Here is a 26081-nt window from a genome sequence, read left to right as displayed (position 1 = left end):
TCATCACCCCCATTTTGCAGAGTGGTGAAACGACTTGCCCAAGGGCACACATCTGGTACGTGTCGGAGCTGTAATCAGTCAGGCTTTGAAGAGATCCTACAGGTTCTCACTGACTCAAGCTCCGTCTGAGGCAGGAAGCCCCTTCAGTGTCCCACCAGGTGGCCCCCCCGGCTCTGGCGGGGATACTTCCACAGCAGGAACCTCCGTCACATGCAGATGCCTCCCTGGCTCCCCAGGCTCTTCCTGCGGCCCTGGCGGGGAGCCCAGCTTCCAGGCCTTGCTGCCCCCGTCTCCCTCCAGCCCACCCACGAGGCCACGGTACCTCCAGGAACTGGGCGCTGACTTTGAACTCGGGCCCGGCCACCCCCTGCTCCTGTGCCCGCCGCTTGCGCTCAGCGATGCCCCCGAAGAGGTGCGCGATGGCCCTCGGGATGATGCCCTGCTCCTCCTCCGCCATCGCCACGTCAAAACCGGTGCCCATAGTGTACGTCTTCCCGGCCCCCGTCTGCGTGGGCAAAGATGGAAGGAGGGTGGCACCCAGCACCCTGGGGGCACCAGCGAGCCCCGGACCCCGGCTGCATCCCCCTCATTTACCTCCCAGCCTGGGTCCCTGCCCGGCCTGGTCCCAAAGCCGCAGCCAGCAACGCAGCAGCACCCTCGGACCACAAAACCGCAGCTGCATCTCAGCTGCTCTGAGCGCGGCTCTGTCTCCCATCAGACAGGGAGCCCGAGGCAGCAGTGGCTGTGGGTGGGAGGAGGCAGCTTACCTGCCCGTAGGCCAGCACCGTGGCATTGTAGCCCTCGAAGCAGCCCTCCACGAGCCTGCTCACGCAGGTAGAGTAAATCTGCTCCTGCCAGGTGTCCAGGTCGAACACAAAGTCATAGGTGAAGGCCTTGTCCTTCCCCAGGAGGACCTGCGGCTCCCCCGGGGTGACTGACGTGCAGATGTGGCAGCCCTCAATCTTCTCTTTTGACAGCTGGGGCCGGATCCTGCCCGGGGTGGGGGGAGTCCTGGGTCAGACCCAGCTGCGGGGGGACTGCAGCCATCGTCCTCCCTGTCCTGCCACCAAGCCTCCACCCCCCCAGGCCCCTCCTGCCCCACAAGCGGGAGGAGAAGGAAGGAAACCTAGGATGAGGGCAGCTTTGTAATACTTCGCTAACAATAACGGCAATAGTAACATCAACGCCCCCCGAAGCAGCAGCTGCTAACATTTTGTGAGCACTCTGTGTATCCAGTCTACGTTAAAGGCATTTTACCTAAATGAATTCATGTATTCGTTACCATAAACCGGCGAGGGATGTATGATTTGCCTGATTCTACAGAGGAGAAAACAGAGGCTGGGAGAGTTTAAATGACTTGCCCAAGGTTGTGTAACGGACCGTGACAGGTCTGACTGACATGAAAGCACACGCTCCCGACTGGAGCGCGTGAGTCTGTCCCACGGAGCGGGGGAGAGAAGGCAGCTGGCCCCCTCTGGGGAGGCAAAGCCCAAGACCAGGCAGGGGAAGGAAGGGCGAGGCCTGGCTGCTCCGCCGGGGGCTACGTTCCACAGGAGACCTGCATCTCTGCCCAGGCCTGCGGGGGCTGCAGGGATCCCGCAGCTCAGGACCCGCCCCCCTCTACCAGATGCCGGAGGAACAGTCACAGGCACAAGCTCTTTCCTCTCAGGGAGCCAAGGGCGCCAGACCAGGCACAGCCCTGCGGAGCAGGTCCAGGCAAAAGTTGGAGAAAGGCAGGGACCTCCAGCAGGGGCACCAGCCACAGAAGGGGCTGCATCCCGGACCCTGGGGGCTCCCCGCTAAAGAGGAAGGCAAGCGGCATCAGGGCTAAGCCGGGGGGGGGGGGGCGCAGCCTTGGACAGGGCCGTCTCCATGCACCGCCCCTTCCCCTCTTCCAAGCAGCCACTGCCGGAGGAGGTCCCCATGGCAACCAAGTGTGAGTCAGTGAGCATGCGTGTGTCGGGATTGGCGGGGAGCGCCTCCTGATGCCTAAAGTAAGGCGGGGGGTAGGCTCCGCGCTCATGGGCTCACAAAGCCAGCCCCTCTGCCGGCCTCTCACAATGAGCTACTTGTCAGCATCCCTCTCCCTAAGCCAACATTTACCAAGAGAAGAAAAGAGTGCGAGGGCCAGGCCGGCAGGCGTCCAGGACCTCGGGGCGCCTCGCTGCAGAGGTGGGCCCTCCAAGCCGCCATCCTGTCCCTGTCCCCGGCTGTCCAGCCCCCGAGGCCCCTCAGAACTGCAGGCCAGGTGAGGTGCTCACCTGGGCCTGCTACCTGCACTTTGCTGCGAGGGGGTTAAAGAGGCCGGGGGAGCAGGTGGTTAGAACCCCAGGTCCAGTTCACACCCATGGTTGGTGGCCTTCCTTCAGCAGCCTTTCCCCTGAGGTGTGGACAGGTCCTCACACCATGGAGGCTGCCAGGTCCGGACATCCGAGGAGTCTACCACCCGCTCCCCTCATCCAGCTGTTCCGGGCCACGCTGAAGTGAGAATCTAGCTTCTCAGTCTCTCCCAGACTGTTTTCTGGCTGGGAAGGGAGCTGTGGATTCCACCCATCCTTTCTGCACCTGCAGACCAGAAACCTGACCTGCCAGTAAGACGCCCAGGCTGCAGCGCTCCCACCTACACCGCCGGTGGAGGCGGCTGACACACACGACCACACCGAGGGGGACGCTGTGGTCCCCACCGTGGACGAGGAAATAGATGGCGCCCGGCCAGTCGCAGGCAGCAGGGGCAGCAGGGTCTGAGCCCGGGCGGTGCGTGCTCTGCTGCTTCGATGCTCCCGTGCTTCATGTGGCTGAGGGGCAGGGCCCAGCGTGCCAGGCAGTGACCTCAGAGGGGACCGGGCCTCAGGCGGGAAACCAGGAGCTCGGGCCCGGGGGGCCCAGGGTGTCCAGGGCTCCCAGGGGGACGAGGGGCCTGGCGGGGGGCAGCCTCTGAGGCCCCTCCAGCTCCCACAGACACCCTCCCTGCCACGTGGGCTGCTTGCGATGGGATTTCTGGATCCGGTTCAAACACCATTTAATTACCACAGGCAGATGGCAATGCTGGTGATTGGAGGAAATTGAATCAGGGTCCCAGGAGCCAGTGGGAGCAGGGGAGGGGAGCAGCAGCCCTGCCGGGCAGAGTCCGTTGACAAGGGGCCAGCTTCTGCCCCACCCACCAGCCCCCAGACCAAGAGGGCGGCCGGAAGAGCAGCCTAGGGGACAGGGCGTAGAGGAGGGACCCCAGGTGTCGCGGGGTCAGCCAGGCATTCACCCTGGGACCCTCCAGAGCCTGGCACATCCTGGTGTGGGGTGCTCTGCAGTCAGAGAGCCAGCCCCATTCTACGCACCCGTGTGCTTGGCAGGTATGACGGGTGAGTACTGCTACGCAGAGGATGGGGTACCAGCTGGGGGACAGAGGACACGGGCCCAGGATGAGTCACTAGTTACCAAAGCCACTGACCTGGATGAGGAGGGGAGTGTGTTAGTCCCAGGAATGGGCCTTGAATGAGTAAGCGGAGATGGCGGCAGAGAGAATGAAGATTGCATGGATGCTTTCCACGTGCAGATGCTGGGCCAGGCACCGGCCACGGACCACCTCACTTAAGGGAGGTGATGAGCTAGGGATTTCAACGTCCATTGTCCAGAGAGGAACGTCGAGGCTTGAAGCAGTTGAGTCACACACAGTAAATACAGGGAAGCTGGGAGTCTGAAGCCTGCGGCTTCTCCACTTGTCCAGCTGCCTCCTGCCCGGGAAACTCAATGTCTAGGTGGATATATAAACTCCCTCCACGCATCACCATTAGGGGCAGGAGGCAGCCGGGGGGAGTCCTACCACAGCCTCACACATGCGCCAGGCTGGGCTCCGGCACCCAGCTTCAAGGCACAGTCCAGCGGGGGCGGGCATCCTGGGGCGCCTGCCCACCACACCCTGCCCAGTGGAGAATCTGAACCCAGGCCCTGCAGGCAGGAGATAAAGACGGTCCCTGGACAAGCCCCTGCCCCATCCTCCTGTGGTCCAGGAGCCCCCGCTTCCTCCTGTGTCATCTGGACGACCTCTTCCCAGCTTTAACTTTCTAAGAACTCCATCGCCCTCCCCTCCGGCAGCTCCTGTCCCGGCCCCGCCTGGGGTGAGGTCACTACTGTGGGCTGCCCTGAGAGCTAGTGGCCCTCCGCCAGCATCACCGCCCCAGATGAGGGGAAGGAGGCTGCTTCCGTCTATGTAGGGTGGCAGGATGGCAGGATGACACCACTCCCAGCCCTGTTCCTCCCTTGGGGCACGGGCGGGAGGTCAGGGGTGGGAACCAGGTTCCAGGGTCTTGCCAGTAAACCATGGACGCTGCGTGCTGTGGACCAGATGCAGGGCCGGGGTGAGGTGAGTGAGGTATTCGCCGCAAGTGCAAAATTTAAGGGAACATGAAAAAAACTCAGTAATCAATAGAGATCATGATTTAATGCAATGTTTGGAAACTCAAGTTGGCAAACCGTGCTGCCTGTTTTTGTCAAAGTTTTGTGGACCCAACGTCCAGTATCATTTCTGTCCAGAGACCCCCCTGAATGTCACCCATGGGCACCTCACCCCAAGCCCCATCCCCCCCAAACCTCCCCATCCCTTCTCCAGGTCCTGCAGGGGGAGGGCGGGCGGACGGCCCCACTAAGAAAGGCCCGGAATCTCCCAGAACAGAGCCCGGTCTATTCGCCACTCGGCAACCCGCAGAGAGGGCGGTGGGAGGGGGCGGGGGCGGGGGCGGGGACGGGGGCGCGGAGAAAGGGGCGGCGCTAGCTCTTCGGAGGCGGGATCTGGCCCAGGGTCCTCGGTGCGCAGAGGGGCGGGGCTGGGGGGGCTGTGGCTGGTGATTTTAGTATCTGTCCACACACGCTGGCGCAGAGGGACTGCGGGCGCTCGTGGCCGCCCCCTCGCAGGCTGATGCTCCAGGCGGGGGACAGAGGCCGCCAGCCCGAGCCCAGGCCTGCGGCAGCCGCTGAGCTCAGCGGTCCCCGGGCTCTTCGGGGAGCCGGCACAGGGCGGAAGGGGCGGACAGGGGAGACAGGCAGGCCCGGGAGATGCTGATACCGCCCAGGAGGAAAAGTCCCTCCCTCAAAGGGTAGCCGGCCGGAGCCCCACACTCCACCCAGTCCTCGGCGACATCACACAAAGCCGGCCAATCATCGGCCAGGGCTCCGCCCAGTAACCTTGGGCTGGGGGAGGGGCAGTGGGTGTAGCTCAGCTTCTCAGGTAAAATCCGTCCTGCCTGATCAGCTGCCTCCGGTCCCTCCTCTGATCCCTCATTGACCTGCCCCCAAATCTTTGCCCAGAATTCCTAGGGATGCGGCCCCCAGGCTCTTTCCCCTCGAATAAGTCTTACTTTTCTCTAAGAGGTAATAGGCCGTGATATTAAAATAACTAACCAAGAACTGTTCCAGAATCCTAGAAGATTCTTCCAGCTGTGGTGTATGGTCTGATTCCTGACACCCTTTTTTGCTGGGACCTGGAACCCCATTACATCTCTGCTGACTCAATTCCCCAGTAGGTAATAACCCCGCACTTAGGGAGTAAGATGCCTCTTTGCTGGTCGCTGTACCTGCCACACTTTGCACACGTTCTAAGGGGGTTATCCCCCCCGCCCGCCCCAATTTACAAATGAGGGCTGAGAGAGAAATTAACGCAGCTCAAGGTCACACAGCTAATTAGTAACAACGTCTTCTAGGAAGACCACCTTTCCTGGCTGTGGGCCTGAAGATTCAGTGCAGAAGGAGGGAGAACCAGCCCGCATGCAGCTGCCCACCCGTGAGTAATGTCACTCTGGGGGCTTCCAGGCTGGGAGACACCCTCTCAGGCCTCACCTTGAAGTCTCTGAGAACCACAGACCCGGAAGAGAATCTCCCCTCAGATGGCCACGGTCACCCATGTGACTAGTTAGTCGCTTTGGAAAAAGCCCCAGGGATATAAGCCTATCTGCTCTTTTCTCCTTCAGGACCCCCTAACACCTTTCTGGAACCCTGAATAGGAGCCCCTGGGCAAGTGGGTCAGCCCAGGGAGGCCCAGAGAAGTAAGGACACCCAGCTCCCCGTCTTGGGGTGTGCTGCTCCCAAGGTGGCCCAGATTTCACGGCCTCCCCTCCTCAGGCCAGCCCACAGTCGGCGTGCATGGCTTCATCTGGAGCTGGGCTGTCGTGGCCTCCGTCGTGTGTGTGTGTGTGTGTGTGTGTGGCAGGGGACACTGAGAGGAGCCCCAGGACCTCCTGTCTGCCTGGCCCACCAGATCACTCAGCCATGCCATGACCTGCCGGGGATCACCTCGTCCCCATCAGTGACACAGCCAGACCAAAGGAGAAATCAGCTACAGCGGGAGGGATTCAGATAAGCTGGCAGAAGGAACTTCCCGCCTGCAAAGGCTGTGGAGCCCTGGGAAGGGGAGCCTGGAAGAATGTGCAACCTTCCTCCTCTGGAATCATGGTCACTGACACCACCCGAGCCTCATCTGATAAGGACAGTGCCTAATATCTTTTGAGAACCTATGCGTGGAGCTCCTTTACATGCATGAACATATGTCATGTGTAAAGACCCATCTTTACTGAGGCCCAGAAAGGAGAATCTGAACAAGCCCGAAGTCACACACTCCTAATGGTGGAGGTGAAATTCAAACCGAGCCTGACTGTGCCCAGTCTGGCCTCACCCTCTAAGCAGCCCTGGCGCGGAGAGAGGTGGGCTGGAGAAAGATGATCCTGCTGCCAGCTGCCAGCAGGGCTGAGAGCTGTCTGCTGGGGAAGCATTTTCCCATTCCGTAGTGAAGAAAGCCAAGGCCTGGGCAGGGCAGGCAGGGGGCCGAGGATGCAGAAGGCTGCTTCCCTGCGTGAGCACGGCGCCCACCTCCCTCCGCGGCAGAAAGCGGACACCCGCACCCACTTTACCAGGCGTCCTCTCCTCTCCCTCCTCCTCCCACCGTGGCAGCCTGCCAGCTCTGGGAAGGCGGCTGGAAGCAAAATCCCTGCTCTCTCTGGGGAGTCTGCCTCCCAGACACCCGGGGGCTTTAGCCGACTTAGTGCAAAGCGTCCCAGTCCTCTCTGAAGCAGGGTGGCAGGTCCAGCCTGGGGTGCTGGCCCTTTCAGCTGCAGGGGTGCAGTGTGGGGAGCCCCGGGACAGCCAGAGGGCCCTGGTGTCCCCCCGCCGGCCCTTCTGGCCTCCCAGACCCTCCCCAGCCCAGCCTTCCTGAGGCTGCTGCAGGGAAAAGACTGGCTCTGAACCCCCAAACAAGAAGGCTTTGTGCGGCGGGGTCAAAGGGCATGGGTTTACAGAGCTCAGCCTGGTGAAAGGGGTCTGTCAGCCCCCTCTGCCTACTTCTGCCCTCACACATCTTCCCGGGAGCACAGGGAGTGGTGCAGACACTCAGAGGGAACCTACAGGAAACCTAGGGTTCCGCACACCGACCCTACTCCCTCCTGAGGATGCCCTTAACCTCTCTCTCTCTCTCTCTCTCTCTGTTCATCCAGGGTTCTGGCCACTGCCTTCTGAGGAATGCCCAGACAGGCCGTCCAATGGGGGAGGGCGCGGGGAGTCTTATCCATACCCCCCCAGGGCATCGGGATCTCAGCTGGGCCCAGGCACCCCTAGAACAGCCGAAGCCGGCCCGGGGGAGGAAGCAGGCGGGCGGAGGGGCTGGGAGGGCAGGAGCTGGAGCGAGGAGGGGCCGAGGGCGGCCAGACCCGATCCAGAGCTTCACAGGCCCCTGCCTGCTGTTGGCCACGCGAGCCTGCAGGCCTGTGAGCCTATGAGCGGCAGCTCAGGGCCTGGCCAGAGGGCGTTCCCAGCTCAGGGAAGCCCGCTCAGCTGTGCTCCGGCATCCCGGGGCATCTGGCAGGGGTTTCCCATGACCTCCCAGGAGACGCGGCAGAGCCCAGAGCTGTGCCGGCATCTGCATCTGGTGGGGGACAGCTCAGTGGGGACTGGGCCCTGGGGACACTCCCCTGCTGAGGAATGCACAGCAACAGGCGCCTGGCCTGAGCCTCTCCCCACCCCGCTGGCCCTGGTCCCCAGCCGCCCTGCCAGGCTCTCCTCGGGGCACCTTAACTCCAGCCTCAGGAAGGACCAGTCCGGCCTAGAGGAAGGACTGGTGGCCTCTGCCACCATTCTGATGGCGGGCTTCCACCGAGGATGGCAGAGGGGTAGGGGCTCAGGCATCCGGGGGTCTGGGGATGGGGAACCGTGGCCCTCCGTCCCTTCCACCCGCAAAGCAGCCAAGGGGAGAGAGGAGTGCTCCAGAGGACAGAACGCTGCAGCCAACAGTGCTGCCACGGGCTGTGGGCTCCGTGGCCCCTACCACTGAGTTCCACTGCCCCATCCCCCTGGGACAGAGAATTAGCCCCCGGGGTCAAGGCCGAGCATCCCTGCCCCAGCAGGAAGCCCGGCAGCCTCTCAGGGCCCCGCCTCCCCCTAAGGAGCTGCTGGGCTAGAGGTTAAAGGAGAGAGACAGGAGCCCACGGACACTTGGGGTGGGGGTGGGTGTAGACTTGGCTGTCCTGGAACTTCCCTAGAGGGTGGCGAGGTGGCACTCAGGCAGGAAAACAAATTCCAGGGGCAGCTGTGTGAATCTCAGGAAAGGGGAGAAGGGTGGCTCCCACCCAGTGGTGGGGGGAGGAACTCCCCCAAACTAGGAGCACGTGGGGACAGGCAGCCCACAAAGAAGGCCCAGCCGGCCTCACCCGCCACATCTGCGCAGCCCTGTGTGCCTCCCCGAGTACCTTCCCGCGTTCGCGGTCACGGCCATGACGTGCGGAAAGGGCTGGAGGAAACGGAGGCACAGAGGTGCCCAGAAAGAGCGAATCAGCAGCCGGATGACGAGGCCACGTGGAGCAGGGTGAGGAGCACGTGCTTGGAAGCAAGGGTGCCCCGGGTCCAAATCCAGACGCCTCCATTTACGGCTGTGAGCCTGTGCCCATCTCCACCTCGCGGGCTTCCGTGGGACAACGCAGGCGTGACACCTGGCGCTCAGTGAGCGTGCAGGAAATGACAGCGCCCAGCCCCGCCCTCCCTGCTCAGTCCTTCCATCACAGCGAGCTTCCTGCAATCAATCATCAATCAATCAATCCAAGGGCTGGAGGTGAATTCCTCTTTCTACCTAACAGTCACTGTGGCTTAACCTAGAGAGACACCGCTTAGATACGCTTTAAGGGCTTTTTTTTTTTTTTTTTTTTTTTTTTTTGCGGTACGCGGGCCTCTCACTGTTGTGGCCTCTCCCGTTGCGGAGCACAGGCTCCGGACGCGCAGGCTCAGCGGCCATGGCTCACGGGCCCAGCCGCTCTGCGGCATGTGGGATCCTCCCGGACCGGAGCACGAACCCCTGTCCCCGGCATCGGCAGGCGGACTCTCAACCACTGCGCCACCAGGGAAGCCCAAAGGCTTATTTTTAAAACATTTCATTCGCACTTCGCTTCTCAAGAGTCACCCTTTAAGGACCGGCCACCTTCTACTGCATCCAAACCGCTCCTCTTCACAAATGGCCAAACCAGCACAAAGCGCTGATCCCATTCTACAGTGGGTAAAACTGAGGCCCAGAAGGAGAAACAGAAATGGGGCCCCACGACCCAGCCAGTAACCGACTTCGTGGGCCCCAGCCCTGCCCTCTGCCCGCACAGCTGTAGGAATAAGGGTGCCAGGAACATGTCACCTCTGCCACTTCCTCAGCCCCTGCCCCCACCCCCCTCTATGAGGTCTTCAAAGGCTGAGAGCCAATCAGGCAGGCTGGCTGGGGCGGGGTGGGGGGCACGCTTCCGGGGCCTGCGGTTACTACACTGCACTTCCTGGTGATGACATAAGCCCTATTTCTGCAGCAGAAGCCCGCCACCAGGACTCTCATGTCTCCACTGGCCACAGGAGGCCCTGCCTGGGCCTCAGTTTCCCAGGTCTGTGAACTGGACAGGAGGGGCCACAGGCGGCACTGGTTGGCCCTGACTGGCCTTGGACTCCACCAGAGTGGGGGCAGGGGGCGGGGAAGGGGGTTTCTGAGGCACGGCATCCCCACCCTCACTCAGTTTTTTCTGTCTTCAGTGTCTTTGTCCCAAACCACCGATTCTCTTGATTCAAAATTTAGATGGACACTGAGACTTCAGAGGAGCCTGGATCCAGGGGAATACCTGCAGCTACAGAACCCGAGCGAGAGAGCAGGGGTGCCATCTGACTGTCCCGGGGTCCCTGGCTGGTGCGCCCCATGCCCTTTCCAGCCCCTGCCTGACCCTGCAGTGTCCAGGGATGGATGTGGAACCGGCAGAGCCCCCATCCCCACCCTAGCAGACTAAGGAAGGAAGCTGAAGGAAACCAGGCAAAGATAAGGGGGAAGGGGGTTAGGCCATCCTGAGGGCTCCCCGAGGGCTGGGGGCTCAGAGCTGGGGGCTTGAAAGGGTCTTAAATAAATGCACCACGTGACTTGGCTTCCTTCCCCAATCTCAACTTTGCCAACTGGCATTTCAACAGCCACCCCTTCCCCTTCTCCCCGCACTGGTCAGGCCTATATTTCTGCAGCCTGGGGCAGGTCAGCTCTCCCCAGGGTCCCCCCCAAACCCCGGCCCCAGGTAGAAGCAGGGCCCTAGGCCAGCCTCGGAGCTGAGAGAGTCCTTATCCTACGAGGGGATTTATGGATAAACGTATCACGGGGCAGGCTGGAGGGGCTGGCCTGGGAGTCTCGGTGCAGAGCTCAGGGGCAGATGGGTCAGACTCCAGGGTGGCCTGGGGTGGGGCTTTGGGGTCTGCTCACACGCACACCTTCTCCCCTTATCCCACAGCCCCAGGTCCTGAAAGTCGCCTCCTCTGGCTCTGCACCCCCTTGGCCTTCCCCATGGCTCCGCAGACAAGCCAGCTTTGATCCTCATCCGGAGAGATTATAGGGCCAAGAGCCCTGGGCCTAGCACTTCTTACCTAGTCTAGCAGCTCCCGGACCTCCACCCTTACACATACACACAACACCCGCCCCCCACCCCACCACCGCCCAGACCAAGTCTGTCTCTTTCCCGGCCTCCCTGTCTCAAGAGTTGGACCCAGGGCTTGCCATTAGTTATTCTCAGTTAGATATAAGAAAGGGTTTCCAAAAAGACAGCTCAGCGCGTGCTGGGCTAGGCTCTTGGCAATTCCAAATCCCTGGGGCTTCCCAGCAATGCTCTGCGCTACTCCAGCCCACCACCCAGTCCTTTAAGTGGGACAAGCGATTGCCGAGGGTGGGGATGGGGGGTTGAAGGGGACCCCAAAGCCCGGAGAATTCTCCCCTACAGCCTCCCAGTGGCACCATCTGCTCCCCGTCCCAGCCCCAGCCCAAGCCAGGTCCTGTCCTCAGCTTTGTGATTAGAAACTGGGCTCTGTCCAGGCATTGTCTGCCCTCCACGGCCAGCTGCGCACGGAGGTCTGGCGTGTGCCTGGCTGGGCGCTTGGGCTGGGGTGGGAGGGGAGGAGTGGGTGGGGCCTTCACCTTCCAGGAGGGCCTGCAAGCCCGGCTCTTCTGATGCTCAAATCTCCCCACCCCTCCAACCAGATCAGCAACAGAGGCAAGGAGTGGGGGCGTCCGGCTCCCCCCAAGGCCATCTCCATGGAAGCAGAGATGACGCCTGTCACTGGCAGAAGCTGGAGCAGTGGGCAGGCACAATGCCCTCTGGGCGGGAAGGGTCCCGGGAACTTCTGGCGGTGGTGGGAAAGGAACACCAGCTCTTCCTCACTCTGCACAAGGTGCCAAGGCCATGGGCTTTCCCACGTCTTACGCTGCCCCAGTCTAGCCTGGGGGCCCTGCTGGGAGGGGGGGGCTTTGTTCGGCTCTCTCGGGTAAGATGGAATCTAAAGGAAAGCCCCCTGGGAGGGGCACCCCCAGTGTCCTCCTTCGCAGGCCCGGTTCAGTTTCCTTTTATGATGCGCCCAGACTCTCCCACTCTGCTGCAGCTGTCTTATTTACGTTTCCCACTCCCACACTCCCACCCACACCGTGCCCTCGCCCTCGCCCCTCCAGGGGATCCTGCCGCAAAGTCAGCCACGCAGCAGCCCGGCCCCGCCCAGCCAGCCCACCGGGCACCTTTGGGGCTCCTCTTTGTCTCAGGCTGTCCGGAGTCAACAAGTCTGTGCCCAATGATGCTCTGAGTGCAGCGGGGGACGTGGGGGGAGGGCACCTCGGTCTCCCTCCCTCAACCCCAGAGCTGTGGTCAGCAGTCCCCGGACCCTCTCCGGGCTGCGGAGGGCTGGCCAGGTGGCTGGTGTGTGTGTGGAGGGGGTGGTGGCACCTGCCCTGGGGTGTTTTCCATAGTCATCTCCGAGTGACTGCCCTGGAATCCTGGAATCTGGGTCATCTACAACCCAGGGAAACCAGAGACCTGCTCAGACCCACCCTAGACCCAGTCTCAGACTCCCACCCCCATCACACAGGGCTGAATGATGTCCTCCACCATCCCTTCATTGGCGATCAGTCCCAGACTGGCACTCTCCCACCATCAGACCCCCTCAAACAGAAAAGTCCAAATCAAAAACGGAGGGGTGACATGGCGTGAAGTGTCCCCACCCAACACAAAGCCCCGCACCTCCAGGTGCCCTGTCCTCTGCCCACCTCACTTCTGCCTCTATGTCCCTTCAAGTCCCAGGTAAGTCCATGCGGCCCTGCCCCGCTCAGTTCTGTCTGAAAGCCTGAAGATGGGCATCAGCGTCACAGCATCCTGCCCTCTCAGAACCTCGGAGACACCCCATCCTCCCTTCCCAGCCCCAGCCCCTCTTGGGACAGGGCCGGCAGGGTTCTCTCCAAAGCGGCGGACTCCCCAAGGAGGGCCAAGGCCCCATCCCAGCCCTTCCATTCGTGCAGCACTCGATCTTTGTCTGCGGAACCGGCCCGGGGGCGACGTGCTGCCTCCCCAGCTGGACCATGAGCGCAGGACTAGCCGGCTAGGGTGGATGCAGGGAAATTTCCCCCCATCCACTGTGCCCGCATGAGACAGCAGCCCGTGGGGAGGCGAAGAGGAAACACACAGACGCTCCGGCCTGGGCCAGGGCTGGGTGTGAAATACCGGATTTCCTTGTTTATTCGATTTTCTGATCATTAAGGGCTCCCAAGAGGGGCCCGAAATTACCACCCAAACAAAGCCACCTCCAGCCGCCCGCGGGGCCGCCGATCCCTGCGGGGGCCGGGCCAGCACGCGGCGTCCCCCAGCCTGGCCAGCCCGACCTCCGCGGACGCCGACTGCGGGTCGAGCGGCTCCCCGGGATCCCCGGACCCCCGCCCCGCGCCCACGCGAGACAAAGCCGAGTCCTCCGCGCACGCGCCCCGCCGCCCGTCCTACCTGACGGCCACCTTGACGCAGCAGTCCCCCTGGCCCGCCATGGTGCTTCGGCGCCGGGTCCCGAGTCGATCAGGGGCGGGGGCTTGGGGGCCAATGCCCCGGGCGGCGGCTGCGGCTGCGTCTGCGGCTGCTAGAGGCGAGGGCGCGGGCGCTGCGGACGGAGGCTGCGGCGGCTGGAGGTGACATGCTCGCGGGCGGCCGGCGGAGGGCTCACACGCGGCCGGCGGCGGACCCCCGGGGCCGGGCCCGCGCGCCCCCTCGAGCCATCGGGCGGCGGCGCGGAGCCAGCTGACAGCCCGGGCGCGACCCGCTCCCCACGACGCGGCTCCCGCGCGCGCACCTCCAGCCCGCAGCGCCTCCCGCCGCCGCACGAACAAAGGGGGCGGGGGCCGGCCCGGCGGAGGCTCCGCCCCCGAACCAGTCCCGGCTCCGCCCCCGAGGCTGATGCACCAATCGAAAGCCCGAGCCGGCAGCAGGGGCGGGGCGGAAGCCTTTAAAGGAACCCCTCGCCTCATGTCCACGCGTTTGCCGGGGGCCTGGCCGGGTGGCCTGGGGGGCGCGGAGGGACGCGGCCCGCGCCGGAGCCTCGGACCCCGGAGCCGCAGACCCTCAGCCTCGGTGGGACCCCAGCCCATTAATGCGGAAGCCGGTACGCAGAGAGGGGAACTACCGAGGTTACACAGGAGTTAGTGGCTAAGCCAGGGTAAGAACCCGGGTCTCTGGGCCCAGCGCTTCTCTGCAAAGGGTCCCACAGCGCCTGGCGGTTTGTATTCTGAAAGCGCCCGGAAAGCCTCCCTTCTGCATTTATTCCAGTGAATTTGCCAGCCTTTATTGAGGGGGATTCTTGCTAGTGTCTAACTAAAATTCCCTCCACCTCCACCCTGCACCCTTCCCTACAACTTTAGATGAACCCTAAAGTTCATCTTTGGGTTGATCCCCGGCCAGACGGCCCCTCCCTTCTGTGAGACCACGGAGGCTCCAGTGACCTTTGTGACCCACAGATGACCCCTCTCCCCGCCTGGCTCACACTCTGCTTGTTGTGGCCGTGGGGGCAGAGAGTCAATGTGGGAGGCCCGAGCTGCCCCAGGGAGACTGGGAACAAAGCGGGCACTCAGCTCCGGGCACCTGGGTAGAGGTTGTGCGGAGGTGAGTGGGAAGGGGATGTGGAGGGCAGCTGCCTTCGCTTGGGTATAAAGGACAAGGGGAGCCCTGGGAAGTTGAAACACGGGGCAGTGATGGCGGTGGCCAGTGCCGTGGGAAGTCACAGTGGCCTTTCCAGGCCCTCTGCCCTCCATCTGAGCCCGGCCCCATCCCCCTGCCCCCAGCTCCCAACATTGGGGCCATTCACGGGGCCCCTCACCAGCTGCCCTCCCCGCCCCCCCCCCCCCCGCCCACTTCAACCAGCTCCCTCCCTGGAAAGCGCCCAAGAGGAGGACCCAGCTGCATCTCCAGATGTGGAAGGAGCGCTCTAGGGGGGCGGGGGGGCGGCGGGGGAGGAAAGGGAGTCTGACTCCAAGCCTCTTGCATCACCCACAGATGATGAAACCATGCCAGAGATTTTGGAGAGGGTATGGCCTAGGGGCTGAGGATGCAGCTTCGGTGCCATCCCCCTTTCTTTCCCTCCCCCACCCAACCCACAGATAACTGCTCCATCCGTAGCCCAGATCCCAGTTTGGTTTGACCTACTATGGTCAAACCAAAAAATAAAGATAATTTCTAGGGCACATTTCAAGAGCAAATCAGCGCCCCCGACTCCCTACCCAGTCCTGATGGAAGAGAGCAGCACCCGCCAGCAGTGCCCCAGGGTGGAGGAGGCGCAGGGGATTGGGGAGCCCGGGGGGCTCCTGCACCTTCCACTAGCATTGGAACCTAGAGGAAGATCTTTCTGGGGCCAGCAGGTAGGTTCTCCGGCCAGAGCAGGAGGCCAGCAGAGTGCTGAGTGAGATCCTGCACATTCTCTTCCAACCAAGATAAGGTGGGGAGGAGACTGACAGTTAGGGACCAGCTACACAAACGAGGTACTTTACATGCGCGTTCTCATTTCACGCTCATCACCTTGTGAGCTAGGCTTTATTCTTTTGCAGTTTTGCCGACAGGGACACTGCGCCTCACCCAGCGTATAAGCAACAGACCCAGGATTTGACCTCATGTGTCGGGTTCCAGGCTCCCAGATCACCTCCGAGCAGCTGCGCAGGGAGCACAGCTCCCCAGCTTGTGTTCCAGGCTTGTGCTCTCGGATGACAACGTTGCATTTTTTTTTTTTTTTTTTTTTGACAACGTTGCATTTTGCAAAGCTGCTCTCCTGCCCACCAGACTCTGGGCTTCTCTGGGGCCCGACTCTGGTTTCCTGCCTCCAGAGGTCCTCTCTGACTTCCGAGAGTAGGTGACCTTCTGACTCACAGTTTCACTGCTGGGAAATGGCGCCAGAGCCACTGTCTCCCCAGCCCCCCCATCCCTCCAGGTCACAGGGTGTCGAGCCAGGAGGAGCAGGGAGGCACATGGGATGGAAAGTCAGGCCTCCTAGAGGTCAGGGCCTCAGGGAGGCTCCCTCCTGCGCCTCCAGGGAGCAGCAGGGCAGCTAGATGTCCAGACTCCTGGAGCTGCTGCCCTGAGAGGCGAGAAGGTCAGATGGGGATCCAAGGGGTAGTAAGGAGGCCTAAACCACAGACTGGGCAGATTAGTTACAGGGCCAGGGGAAGCCCAGGAGGGCGCCCGCCCTCTTAGTGGGTGTCCAGCCTCAGCACAGCCCTGCTTCCTCCTCAGGTGTGTTCTCACCCCACCCCCTCCTCCCGCTGCCCCTCTTTCCTTCCCTCCTTCCCAAACCCTGAGGCTTCTCCGCATCAGCTGCCTGCATGCGTATCTCCCCCCCTCCTACACGTGCGCGCACACACACACACACACACACACACACACACACACACGCTACCCTGTGTTTGGCCCCATCCTTCCCCCTCCTGGACTGCAGTTTGAGCCTCAGCTCTTGTCCCGAGCCGAGGCCCTCCCCCAGGCGTCTTGGACCTCCGTCATCTCTCCTGACGGGAGCGGTGGGCGTCTGGGCAGATGGGACCCTGGGGAGTTGTGAGGGGAGCTCCGCGGCAGGAGGCTCCCGGGCTACTGCAGCGACAATACTCCCGGCAGCACCTGGGGGCAGCCATCTGGCCCAGATCTCTCAGGTCGGCCTGGTTCTCAACCCTACAGTAACAAATCAGAACACCTACGAGATACCCTTAAGCCCTAGAAAGCTCCCCGATGGCGGCCTTTACTTCAGTCCCGTTCTGTGGTTCTTCTTCAGCATTAGCACCAGGCACTGGCATTTGGAGGAAGTATCTGAGCGTCGACCGGGAGTTCTGGGCGTGCAGGATACAGAGCTCCCGGCCTCCAGCTGCAGCCCCCAGGCTTGCCCAGCTGGATTCCTGGGAGATCAGGCCTTAGCCCACCCTGCTGGCAGGCGGCCCAGCTGGGGACAGAGCCCAGAGTCCTGCTCGCCAGCAGGAGCTCCAAACCCCAGAGAGGGCCTACTGGGGTGCAGACGTGGGGACCTCTGCTCAGCGAGGGCACAGCCTGACTTCCCCTGTTATGGAAGGAGACAGACTTAGCCATAGAGGAAACCAGAATTTGTTATAAATAGCAAGAAAGAGAGAACTGCTGTGGATTACAAATACCCAACAGTCTCTTTAAAAAACAACAACACACTACTTTTGGTTTCAGATGTTGATAAGGGTTTAATACACCGCGTAACCTCAAATACCGGGTCTTCGTCCATTCCTCTCTGCAGTGCTTTCTAATACAGTGTTAGAGCCCAAGGCGGGAGCAGGTACGGGCAGCCTCAATGTCCCAGAATCCTAGAGTCCCTAAGGTCATCTAGTTCAACAGCTAGTTCCTCATCTTCAGGTGAGGAAACTGAGGCCCAGAGAGGTGAAGAAACTTGTCCAGAGCCACACAGTAAGCCTCTGAGCTGGCGCCAAAAGCCCCAGAGGGGGCGGTTTCCACCACAGCGTGATAGGACCCGAAGGCCGAACGTCCGAGCCTGGGCTGTGTGTGAGCTCATGACTGTGTAAAAGTCAAGTCTGCACAAAATAGCAGAAGACAGCCTGGAAGCCGGAGTCACAGAGATGTGGGTTCAGGTCCAGCTCTGCCACTTGAAGCGGGGTGACCTGGGCAAGTTCCCTAACCTCAAAACGAGGACGCTCACACGCCCCTCATCGTGGTCTATCATGACGTCAAAAAGGGGTAACCTGGGTGGACCACCCAGCACGAGGCCCTGCACAGCAGAGAAATGAAGTTTCTTCATGTCCCGTAGGATCTCCCTCCCTTCTTTCATGCGCCCCCGTCCTCTGACTGGACAGACGGCGAATTTGTCATAAAGACTGACAGGAAGTCAGAGATGAGTGTGGGTGAGTCTGGGAGCAGGGCGTGTGGCAGTGAGGTCTGCCCACCCAAGGGGGTCCTTGTTGATCTGGGAGGAGGAGAGTTTCCAGCCTCTGCAGGCTGCTGGGTGGAGGGGTAGCCGGGTACGTGTCTGCAGAGGTGGGAGACCCCTGCGGAGCATGGATGGCCCTGGGCTCAGCCTCCCTGGGGGCCACCTGGAGGAGCATCTGAATTTCATTCTACTCGCCCCAGGGCTACCCTGTGCCGAGGGTGTTACGAGTGTTTTTTATAATCCTCACAACAGTCTGTGAGGCAAATACTGTCATTGTTCTCAGTTTGCAGAAGAGGAAATGGGCTCACAGGTCACTTGGCTAGTGTCATGGCCATTAATGCCTCCACCAAATATTTCCGGCCCTCTGCCTGTGGCATACGGCAGGCCGCATGCCCTCATTCTGGTGTTAGCCGTGGCCCTGGGACGTCCTTTGACCAATGAAACGTGACCAGAGCTCACACGTATTACTTGTAGGTGGAAGCTTTCTGCGCCCCGGCACAGCACACAAGTTGATGTTGTTCAGAGCGTACGCAAGGCATGAACTTTCATTGTGTTCAGCCACTGAAATCACGAGCTTGTGTGTTACCTTGGCAAAGCCCACCCTACCCGAACTGACGTCCTTAGTGAGGCGCAGAGCCAGAATTCTGGTCTGGAAAGATGCCTGAGGGCCCAGAGCCTCCCAGGACTCTAGCTGTCCACCTCGGACTCATAGACGCCCCTTTGGGCTTCTGGTCTCCGTGCCGCACGGAGCCTTGTGGGCAGGTAGAAGCGGGTAGCAGCCTCTCTGCTCCACCTGTCTCCGCCCCCCGTGATGTTTGCAGATTGCTGGCTCCTGGGGACCCACCGAAGGAGCGTGGTTTCCCATCCACCTCTGGCCGGCTGTGCTGAGCCTCCCTCAGCGATCCTCGGGAACCACTAAGAAAAGCAATTAGAAAAACCCCAGGGCCTTTCAGTGCCACTGCCCATTGCCTGCCGAGGAACGGTCGTGGAGGTGGGTGTCAGGACACACCTGTGCTAACCCCCAGCTCAAAGCCTGGCCCTGCTCAAGTCACCCTCTGCCTCAGCCCTCACTGAAATAGGGCTGCTGCAAAGGGTTGGGTAACTGCCCAGAGACCCCAGGCAGATCCAACTTCTCAGAGGCAACGTACCAACAGCTGCCATTTCTGAATGTGGCGCTTGGTGCCGTGCAGAGCGCTTCAGGTCTGGGCTGTCCTGTACGGCTCCCGGCTCCCCGAGGAGCTGGGAGCAGCTCTCGTCCCTGTAGAACGAAGGACACCGAGAGGTGCCCAGGGTCGCACCACAAGTGGCAGAGCGGGGTTCAAACCCAAGCAAGGGTTTCCTGCTTCCTCCTGAGTCGGATCCCTGTGGAGGAAAATGGTGGTGGGGCCCCGGCAGCTGCAGAGCTGCCACCTGCTGCAAAGACCCGGATGTGGGTGTCCTAGCAGCTTTTTGTGGCGCCGAACTGGGATGAAAGGGTAAATGTGGAGTATCGCACAATGGACGCTACTCAGCAATGAAAGGGACAGGACCATCGGTACACGATAGGGCGCGGATGAACCGCAGAATAACTGTGCTGAGTGGCGGACGCCAGCCCCAGAAGAGCCCGTGCCTTGTACGTCCACGGAGGTGAAAATCTAGAAAATGCAACCTGAGCCATCGAGTGGCCCAGAGGGTGCCTGACTGGGGGAGGGTCTCGAACAGAGTCGGGAGGAGCAGAGGAGGGGTCACCAACAGGCACCCAGAAATCATGGGGGGGTGGACATAGCTATTATCCTGGTGGCGCTGGCAGCTCCACGGGGGTAGACGTTTTTCAGAAACAATCCAATTGTGTACTTTATGTCCAGTTTATTATAAGTTAATTATCGCTCAACAAACTGATTTTAAAAGAGGTCATTTGCTCTAACCTCATTGCTCACACAGAGGTGCAGGGCGGCTGGTGACTTACCCGGGTCACTAGGACAGTCACCTGGAGTCCTGGCCACCTGAAGGTTAGCTGAGCCCTCTGCCTGGCCCCATGTGGCCTGCGGGCTCCCGGAGGGTCCCCCTCCGCCAGCAGGAGGACAGTGGTGGGGAATTAGGAGCACAGAGAGGGAAGGTGGACGCCAGCCAGGACCCGCGCTGGGGGAGCCAGAGACGAGGTGACGCCACAGGACTGGGGACCCCGAGAGAGGAGGTGTGGGGGTGGAGCCCCCCGCCCCACCTGGTGAGGCGGGGGAGACGGCCCTAGCCAGGGGCCCAGGGGAGCCATCCCCCTCCCGCTTCCTCTCGCGAAATTACAGATAACCCCACCCTGCCCGGGAGCTCTTGATTTCTGTCCCGGAGGGAGCATCCTTTCCTTGCGTTTTAATAGCTATTTGCTTCACCCAAAAGCTGCAGAGCCAGTGGCCAGCAAAGGAGCATTTAACACGTTAAAAATAGGAGGAGAGGGAGGCGGTGGAGGGCGATCACGCAGGATTAACCTCTAAAGTGCCGGCTCGCCAAACATACAGCCAGACTGAAGGTTCTGTGGACAGTCTTGAGTGCCAGCACCCCAGGGGGTGTGTGTGCTGAATCTCACGGGACAATTGTAGGGGAATCTCAAAGGCCCTTTGACAGTGACAGCCTGCATCGGCCTGAGGTGAAATTATCTCTTGAGTCCCCGCGGGGGAAGGGGCACCCCCATCCCTGACTCGGGTACCAGTTGACAGTGGGGACTCTTTGCCTTGAGGGGATTAGGGAGGAGGGAGGGTGTGGAGAGCATGAAAGAATTTCTTTCCTCTTTGACTTCCAAACTGGGTTGGAGGATCCCAGGAGAAGGCCCGCCCTGGGGGGCCTTCGGGGGTCTAAGTCTGGACCTGAACTAGCACGAATGCGGAGGGGAGGGGCGCCCAGGTCTGCCTCCCACCCCCAGGCCAGACTGATGAGTGCCCCTAGGTCCGGCAGAGGAGGGGGTGGGCTCCGGAGAGACAGTTAAACTCACAGTGCCTAGTGCAGAAACCGCTGGGCACCCCTGCAGACACTCCTCATGGCCCCCTGTCAGTGGGGGCCCCTCAAGTGGTGACAGGTGCCGGGAGCGCCCCCCACCCCCGCACGCTGCCCGAGAACAGCCCTGACCTGGCGCCCACCTTGTGAGACTCTCCCAGCCGATGTGTGTGATCAGGACATCAGGACACACATACACAGCCCCCAGACGAAAGGCGGGGCTCTGCTCCCCAGAGGGGCGGGGGTGGGCTCGTGGCGCTGGGCAGTGGGGAAACCCACCCTCATTGTAGTAGGTTAAATATTGTCAGATTGCCTATTTGTAGACAAAAGGGGTAGAATGTTGGCAATTTCAAACGATTCAATGTAATGCCTGTTGTTTAGCGGTTTACTTAGCGTGTCTCTGGCGGTTGCCCTTCCCACCTCCCTCTCTTCCTTTCTTCCTCCCTTCCTTTTCTCCTTGCTGGGGACACAAAGTTGATAAAGAAATCTACTACCTTTGGGAAACACTGTATACTTGCAAAAAACAAGCTGTAGCCTCCTAGGTATGATACAATGTAACAAGTGCTACAGTAAAAGTGAGTGCTAAGAATCATCAACTGAATAAAAAAGCGCACGATGCGAGAGCTGTGAGTTCAGTTTTGTTCGGGGACTTACTGAGGACGACAGCCCGGGAGACAGGCTCTGCGTAGCTCTGAAGGGGGGAGTCAGCATGCCTGTGATTTGGAGAAGGGGGGCTGCACTCAGGCACACCTCTCGGTAAGGGGCTGCTCGTCACCAGGAGCGGATGCTTCCAATGATGACTTTAGTGCTTTTCTAGGTGTGAGAAGATGCACGAAATTGGGCTCATCAAGTGTGAAACTATAGAACTCTCTGAAGGCCTGTTCTGCCAGTTTCTCACAAAGCACAGAGAGCCCCATTCCTCGTCGCTCTGACCTCGTTTCAGCGGGAGTCGAAGGTCCGCGACACAGTGTCAGTGACTTCATTCTTGTGGAACTGGGTGGTGAGTGGCCTTCTCTAGTTGGCAGAGTTTCCTGGGGCCATCAGAGGGGCCCGGCTGAGACGGAGGACGGAGGGCTACCGGGTGCAGAGGGGTGCTGAGCGCGTGGGGCTGCGTGGGCTTGGACGGGCGCTTGGCGGGGTGTGGGAAGGGGCTTGGGCCAGATCAGTAGAGGACGAGGTGGGACTGGGTCAGGGATTGTCCTGCGATCCTCCTGATAGTACGGGGTGCCGGCAGCTCAAGAGCAGCGTCCAGGCCCCTGTCGGACACCTGGCCTCACTGCTTCTCGGTGGGTGAGTGACTTGGCTTTTCCCGGAATGGGCCCCACAGCAATACCCACTTCCTGGACGGTGTTGCAAAGGCTACATGTGAGATTGTGTCCATCAGGCACTGCGTGAACCGGAACCGGCCTTGATGACGTCAGATGTTATCATTCTCTGCATGACGACACCGCTGGTGGAGATATTTTAAACGGCCCACGACTGGAAGTGGGCTGGGCTGGGTCTGCAGGTCTCACTGGCCTCCTTCTGGAACCAGGCTCCTCGCACGGACTCGGATGCTGGGCTCCACGGCCCTTTCCTCCTCTGGGTCTTGGTTTCCTTTCTTAACACAGTGGAATCTCCTCTGCTGATGGTTTTATTTAAACAAACAGCCCTCAGCTCTCCCTCCTCTGAATCCTCCACATCCCCGCCTGTGACCCTCAACGTGCTGCTCTGACATCCTAGCGTTTTTGAATTCGTGTTCGACACCAGAATTATTATTTTACCCTCTGTATTTATGGCAGGCTTCTTTTAAAACGCTTCTGTTCCCTGGCTTACTAAACTGGATTTAAGTTCCATTTAGGAGACAGCAGTATGGCACAGGAAAAAGAAGCAATGGGATTAGAAAGCTCGGGGACAAATCCAGCCCTGCCCCTTCCAGCTGGGAGACGCTGCCCCTCAGTCACCTCGTCGGTAAACCGGCAGCAGGAACCTTGGTGCAGTGGGGAGTGTCACTTGCCATCATAAGCCGTCAGTCCCAAGGCAGGAGTGACGTGTTACTGGGATCAGATGCCAGAAAATGGGTCAAGGTTAGCTCTGGGTCATCAGTGCCTTTTCTAAGTGACCTGTGGAGCCGGCCTCCACACCCGAGGGCTACGGCTAAGAATTGCAGGGCCTGTGGGAGGACCAGGCCCGACGCTGAGATGCTGGGCTGAGAGCCGAGCTGCCCAGCATCCTGTGAGACACTCAGCCTCCTGCCGTCGTAACCTCTGGATTTTCTGCAGCCAGCGTCTGACAGAATCGAAACAGCAGCTGCTCACTGAGGGCCAGGCCCTTCCAAGGTCACTTTCACACCTTCCAGCAGCCTGCACTGTAGGAGTTTATCCCCATTGTACAGGGCGAGGGGCAGAAGCTCGAAAGGGTCTGTGAGCGCCTCGCATCAGAGCATGGAGGCAGGTGGAGGGACTCGGGGCCGCACGGGTGGGTCCAGCTCCAAGGCTGTGCTCCTTCACCCTGCAGAGGGCAGCCATGCCCCTGCTTCAGGGACCTCTCGGCCCCATCCAGAGCTGGGCCTGGAAACGCACTGGGACCACAGCTGGGGCGGGAGCCGCGCCACCCCGCTCTGAGGAGGGCCTGGAACCGAGCCCAGCCTCCTCGGTCCAGAGATATTCCAGCTGAGCTCCGCACCTCCCAGAAGGCAGGGATGGCTCCCCTGGGTCTCAGCACCCGGCATGAGGCTCAGCGCCCACCACTCCCCCAAGCTGCGCCCCGCCCCCTCTGGCAGATTTCCCCCTGCCCCGCCCCCCAGCAGCGGGATCCCAGGTCTGCAGGGAACTGGCCAAGAGAAGCTAGGCGTGCGGCAGGCGGCGCCCTGGCCAGTGCCCCCAGACGACAGAAGGTGGCCCGCCAGCCCCTCTGGACACCGGCTCTGTCGGATGGCCCGGCTGACAGGAGGGGCCTGCCTGCTCCCCGCAAGGCCCCCGGCCCTCAGCCTTCCACACCCGTGTTCCTTTTATACTTTACCTGAGTGGCCTGGGGGCCCTCTATGGAGAAACCCAGCGATTATTTGAAGGGGAGCCGGGGAGAGGCAAGATTTTGTACATTCTGACAAATTAGAACGTCCTGCACGTTGCAGAGGAAACAGCCTGAACTTTCGGAAAGGGTGAGAGCTGGAAGGTTCCTCAGAGCCCGTGTGCACGTGTACACCTGTCGCGTGGGCTGGGAGGCCCGGCACAGACGTGCCAAATGGCGCAGGCCTCAGGGCTGTGGGGCTGAATCGGGCCTTGGCCCTCCTACCCGCTGCGAGGCCTTGGGCATGTTACCTGTCCTCTCCGGGTCATACTTGGAAAAGGAGGCTGATACTTCCTCGGTATCAAGAGGATTAAATATTTAATCTACGCAGAAGGCTTGGAGCAGGGCCTGCTGTACTGTTGGTATTCTGTACAGGTTAGGTATTGATATAAGATGCTCCGGTCCCGCTTGTAAATGGAAACGTCCTTCTATAGACCTTTGCAGCGTACGAAGCCCTTTCACGTGTGCCCCAGGTTATTTAGTTTTTCAGCCACGCTGCGAGGGGGATTATTTCAGCTCCCCGCCAAGAGGAGGCATTGGAGGGGACAGTTGGAGCGGCTGGCTGGGTGGGGCTGAAACTGAGGAGTCAGCCTGCACCCCTGGAGGCCGATTCCTGCCCCGCCTCCCCGGGCACTGGGCAGTGAGGGCGCGAGGCTGCAGCCCTGAGCAGGTGGCCCTGGGCGGGCGGGCTGTCAGCCGGGGCAGGGCCACACTTCTCAGCACTTCCCTGCATTGATCTCACAGTGACTGAGCCGCTCGTCTGTGTTGAAAAGTGCTCAGCTCTGGGGTTAAGGGCCAGCCTGGTGGACCTGCTCCTGCTTTCGTGGAACTTGGCCTCAGTCCGGTGTAAAATAAACGTCACAGAGCAGGGGTGACCCCGGCCGCGATGGGGAAACACGTGTCCCGTCGCTGGGCCACCTCGAGCGTTTGGGGTCTTCCGGGGGATGCATTCTGCGGGAAGTATTAAGAGAAGCTGAGATGTGGAAGATGAGGGCCAAGGGGTCCGTGGGGTTGAGGGTTCGGGAAGTTTCTCCCCGGAACGGCATGTGGCGCTCAGAGGGGCGGGCAGCTGCCCCCGGCTGGGCTGCAGGGGGCTGGGAGGGCAAGCACCCCGGCATGAGGGCCAGGGCTGGGTCGGAGCTGCCTGCAGCCCAGGCAAGGGTTCTGCACCATATTCTGAGGCTTTGGGGGCCTTTAAGGGTTTTCCGTTGGGGGATAAGACAGCAGGTTTCTCTGTTTAGAAGGGTCAGGGTCAGGCTGGGAGGGAGGGGGGTGGTGCTGGGAGGCTGTTCCGAGGCACAATAGACAAGGCATGAAACGAGGACTGAGTGTCAGGAAAGTCACACGCGGAGGGGACAGGTTTGAGAAATACTTGGAGGGGGAGTCCCCAGGGCACAGTGGGGGAAGGTAGGAGTCCGGACAACACTCAGACTCCCGGGTTGGACAGGGGGTAGGGCCCTGAGGTCAGCAGGCTGCGGGGACGGGTGAGGAGGTCGACTTTGGACACGATGTGCTTTGGGCACGAGTGGGACATCCGCAGAGCTGACAAGGAGCGGCACAGGATCGACGCCTAGAGGAGATGGGCCGGCCGCGCAGTGCGGACTGCCAGCCCTGCGTTAGGAGAGTGATGGGAGCGTCTGGGGGACTGAGCCAGTGGGGAAACAAGGATGCAGGACACAGAAGCCTGAGGACGCCCCTCCCCAGAGAGGTGGCTGGCCTGGGGACAGGTGACAGGGAGGCTGCAGGAGGGAGACGGGAAAGGGGAGGTAACTCGGGAGAGCCAAGGCCACGGGCCTTGCAGGAAGGAGGGAGAGGTGACAGCACCTCACGAGGGCTAGAAACTGGGTGAGCTCGGACTCCCAGGGTCTCAGAGCAGGGGTGGGGCCGAAGGCGGCCCGCCTGGCACCAGGCGAGCGCAGGGGAGGGGAGCCGGCCCAGGTGAGAGGCGTGGTCCTCAGGAATGAACTAACCAGGTGGCAGGGGAGAGACAGGTAGACAGGTGAGAGACGGCAGGTAGCTGGACGGCAGGGGGACGGCCAGGACGGACGTGCAGGTGGAGGAGGGCAGTGAGGAGGGGCGGACGGTGGCTGGGCTGGCCGAGGGTCGGCTGCAGGAGAGCAGGCTCCTGCTGGGTCGGGGGGCCGGGCGGGGAGCGAGGGGCACAGCGGGCTGTCCGTCAGGCTGGTGACAGGAGCTGTGGGAGGGATCTTCTGGGGGCATCTCTGTGCAGGAGGGAACAAAGCCTTGCTGAGGGTGGAGTGGGGGCGGGTCCCTGGTGCTGAGGTTTGAGGAGGAGACGAGTGGAAATGGCTCCTCTGACGGGGACCCCGGGTCTGCAGGGCACCGGGGGCGTCATCCCCCTGCCCCATGCGGCTCCC

General features: G+C 61.2%; 1 protein-coding gene across 2 annotated transcripts in view; it reads right to left on the bottom strand.

Moving 5' to 3' along the window:
- The window catches only part of KIF21B (kinesin family member 21B), a gene marked incomplete at both ends in the record, with an annotated part of 39983 nt that extends 26668 nt beyond the window's left edge, over positions 1 to 13315 (bottom strand). For both annotated transcript variants that reach the window (XM_082667741.1, XM_082667742.1), the window contains 3 exons: positions 323 to 505; positions 768 to 990; positions 13275 to 13315. In XM_082667741.1, the coding sequence (XP_082523867.1) occupies positions 323 to 505; positions 768 to 990; positions 13275 to 13315 (447 nt within the window). The remainder of the gene's footprint in view (positions 1 to 322; positions 506 to 767; positions 991 to 13274) is intronic.
- Positions 13316 to 26081: the final 12766 nt, after the last annotated feature.

The sequence above is a fragment of the Grampus griseus genome (genome assembly GCF_964374135.1).
Source record: "Grampus griseus genome assembly, chromosome: 1".
NCBI lineage: Eukaryota > Metazoa > Chordata > Mammalia > Artiodactyla > Delphinidae > Grampus > Grampus griseus.
The sequence above is the reverse complement of the archived record's forward strand: the minus strand, read 5'-3'. Positions and strand labels throughout refer to the sequence as shown.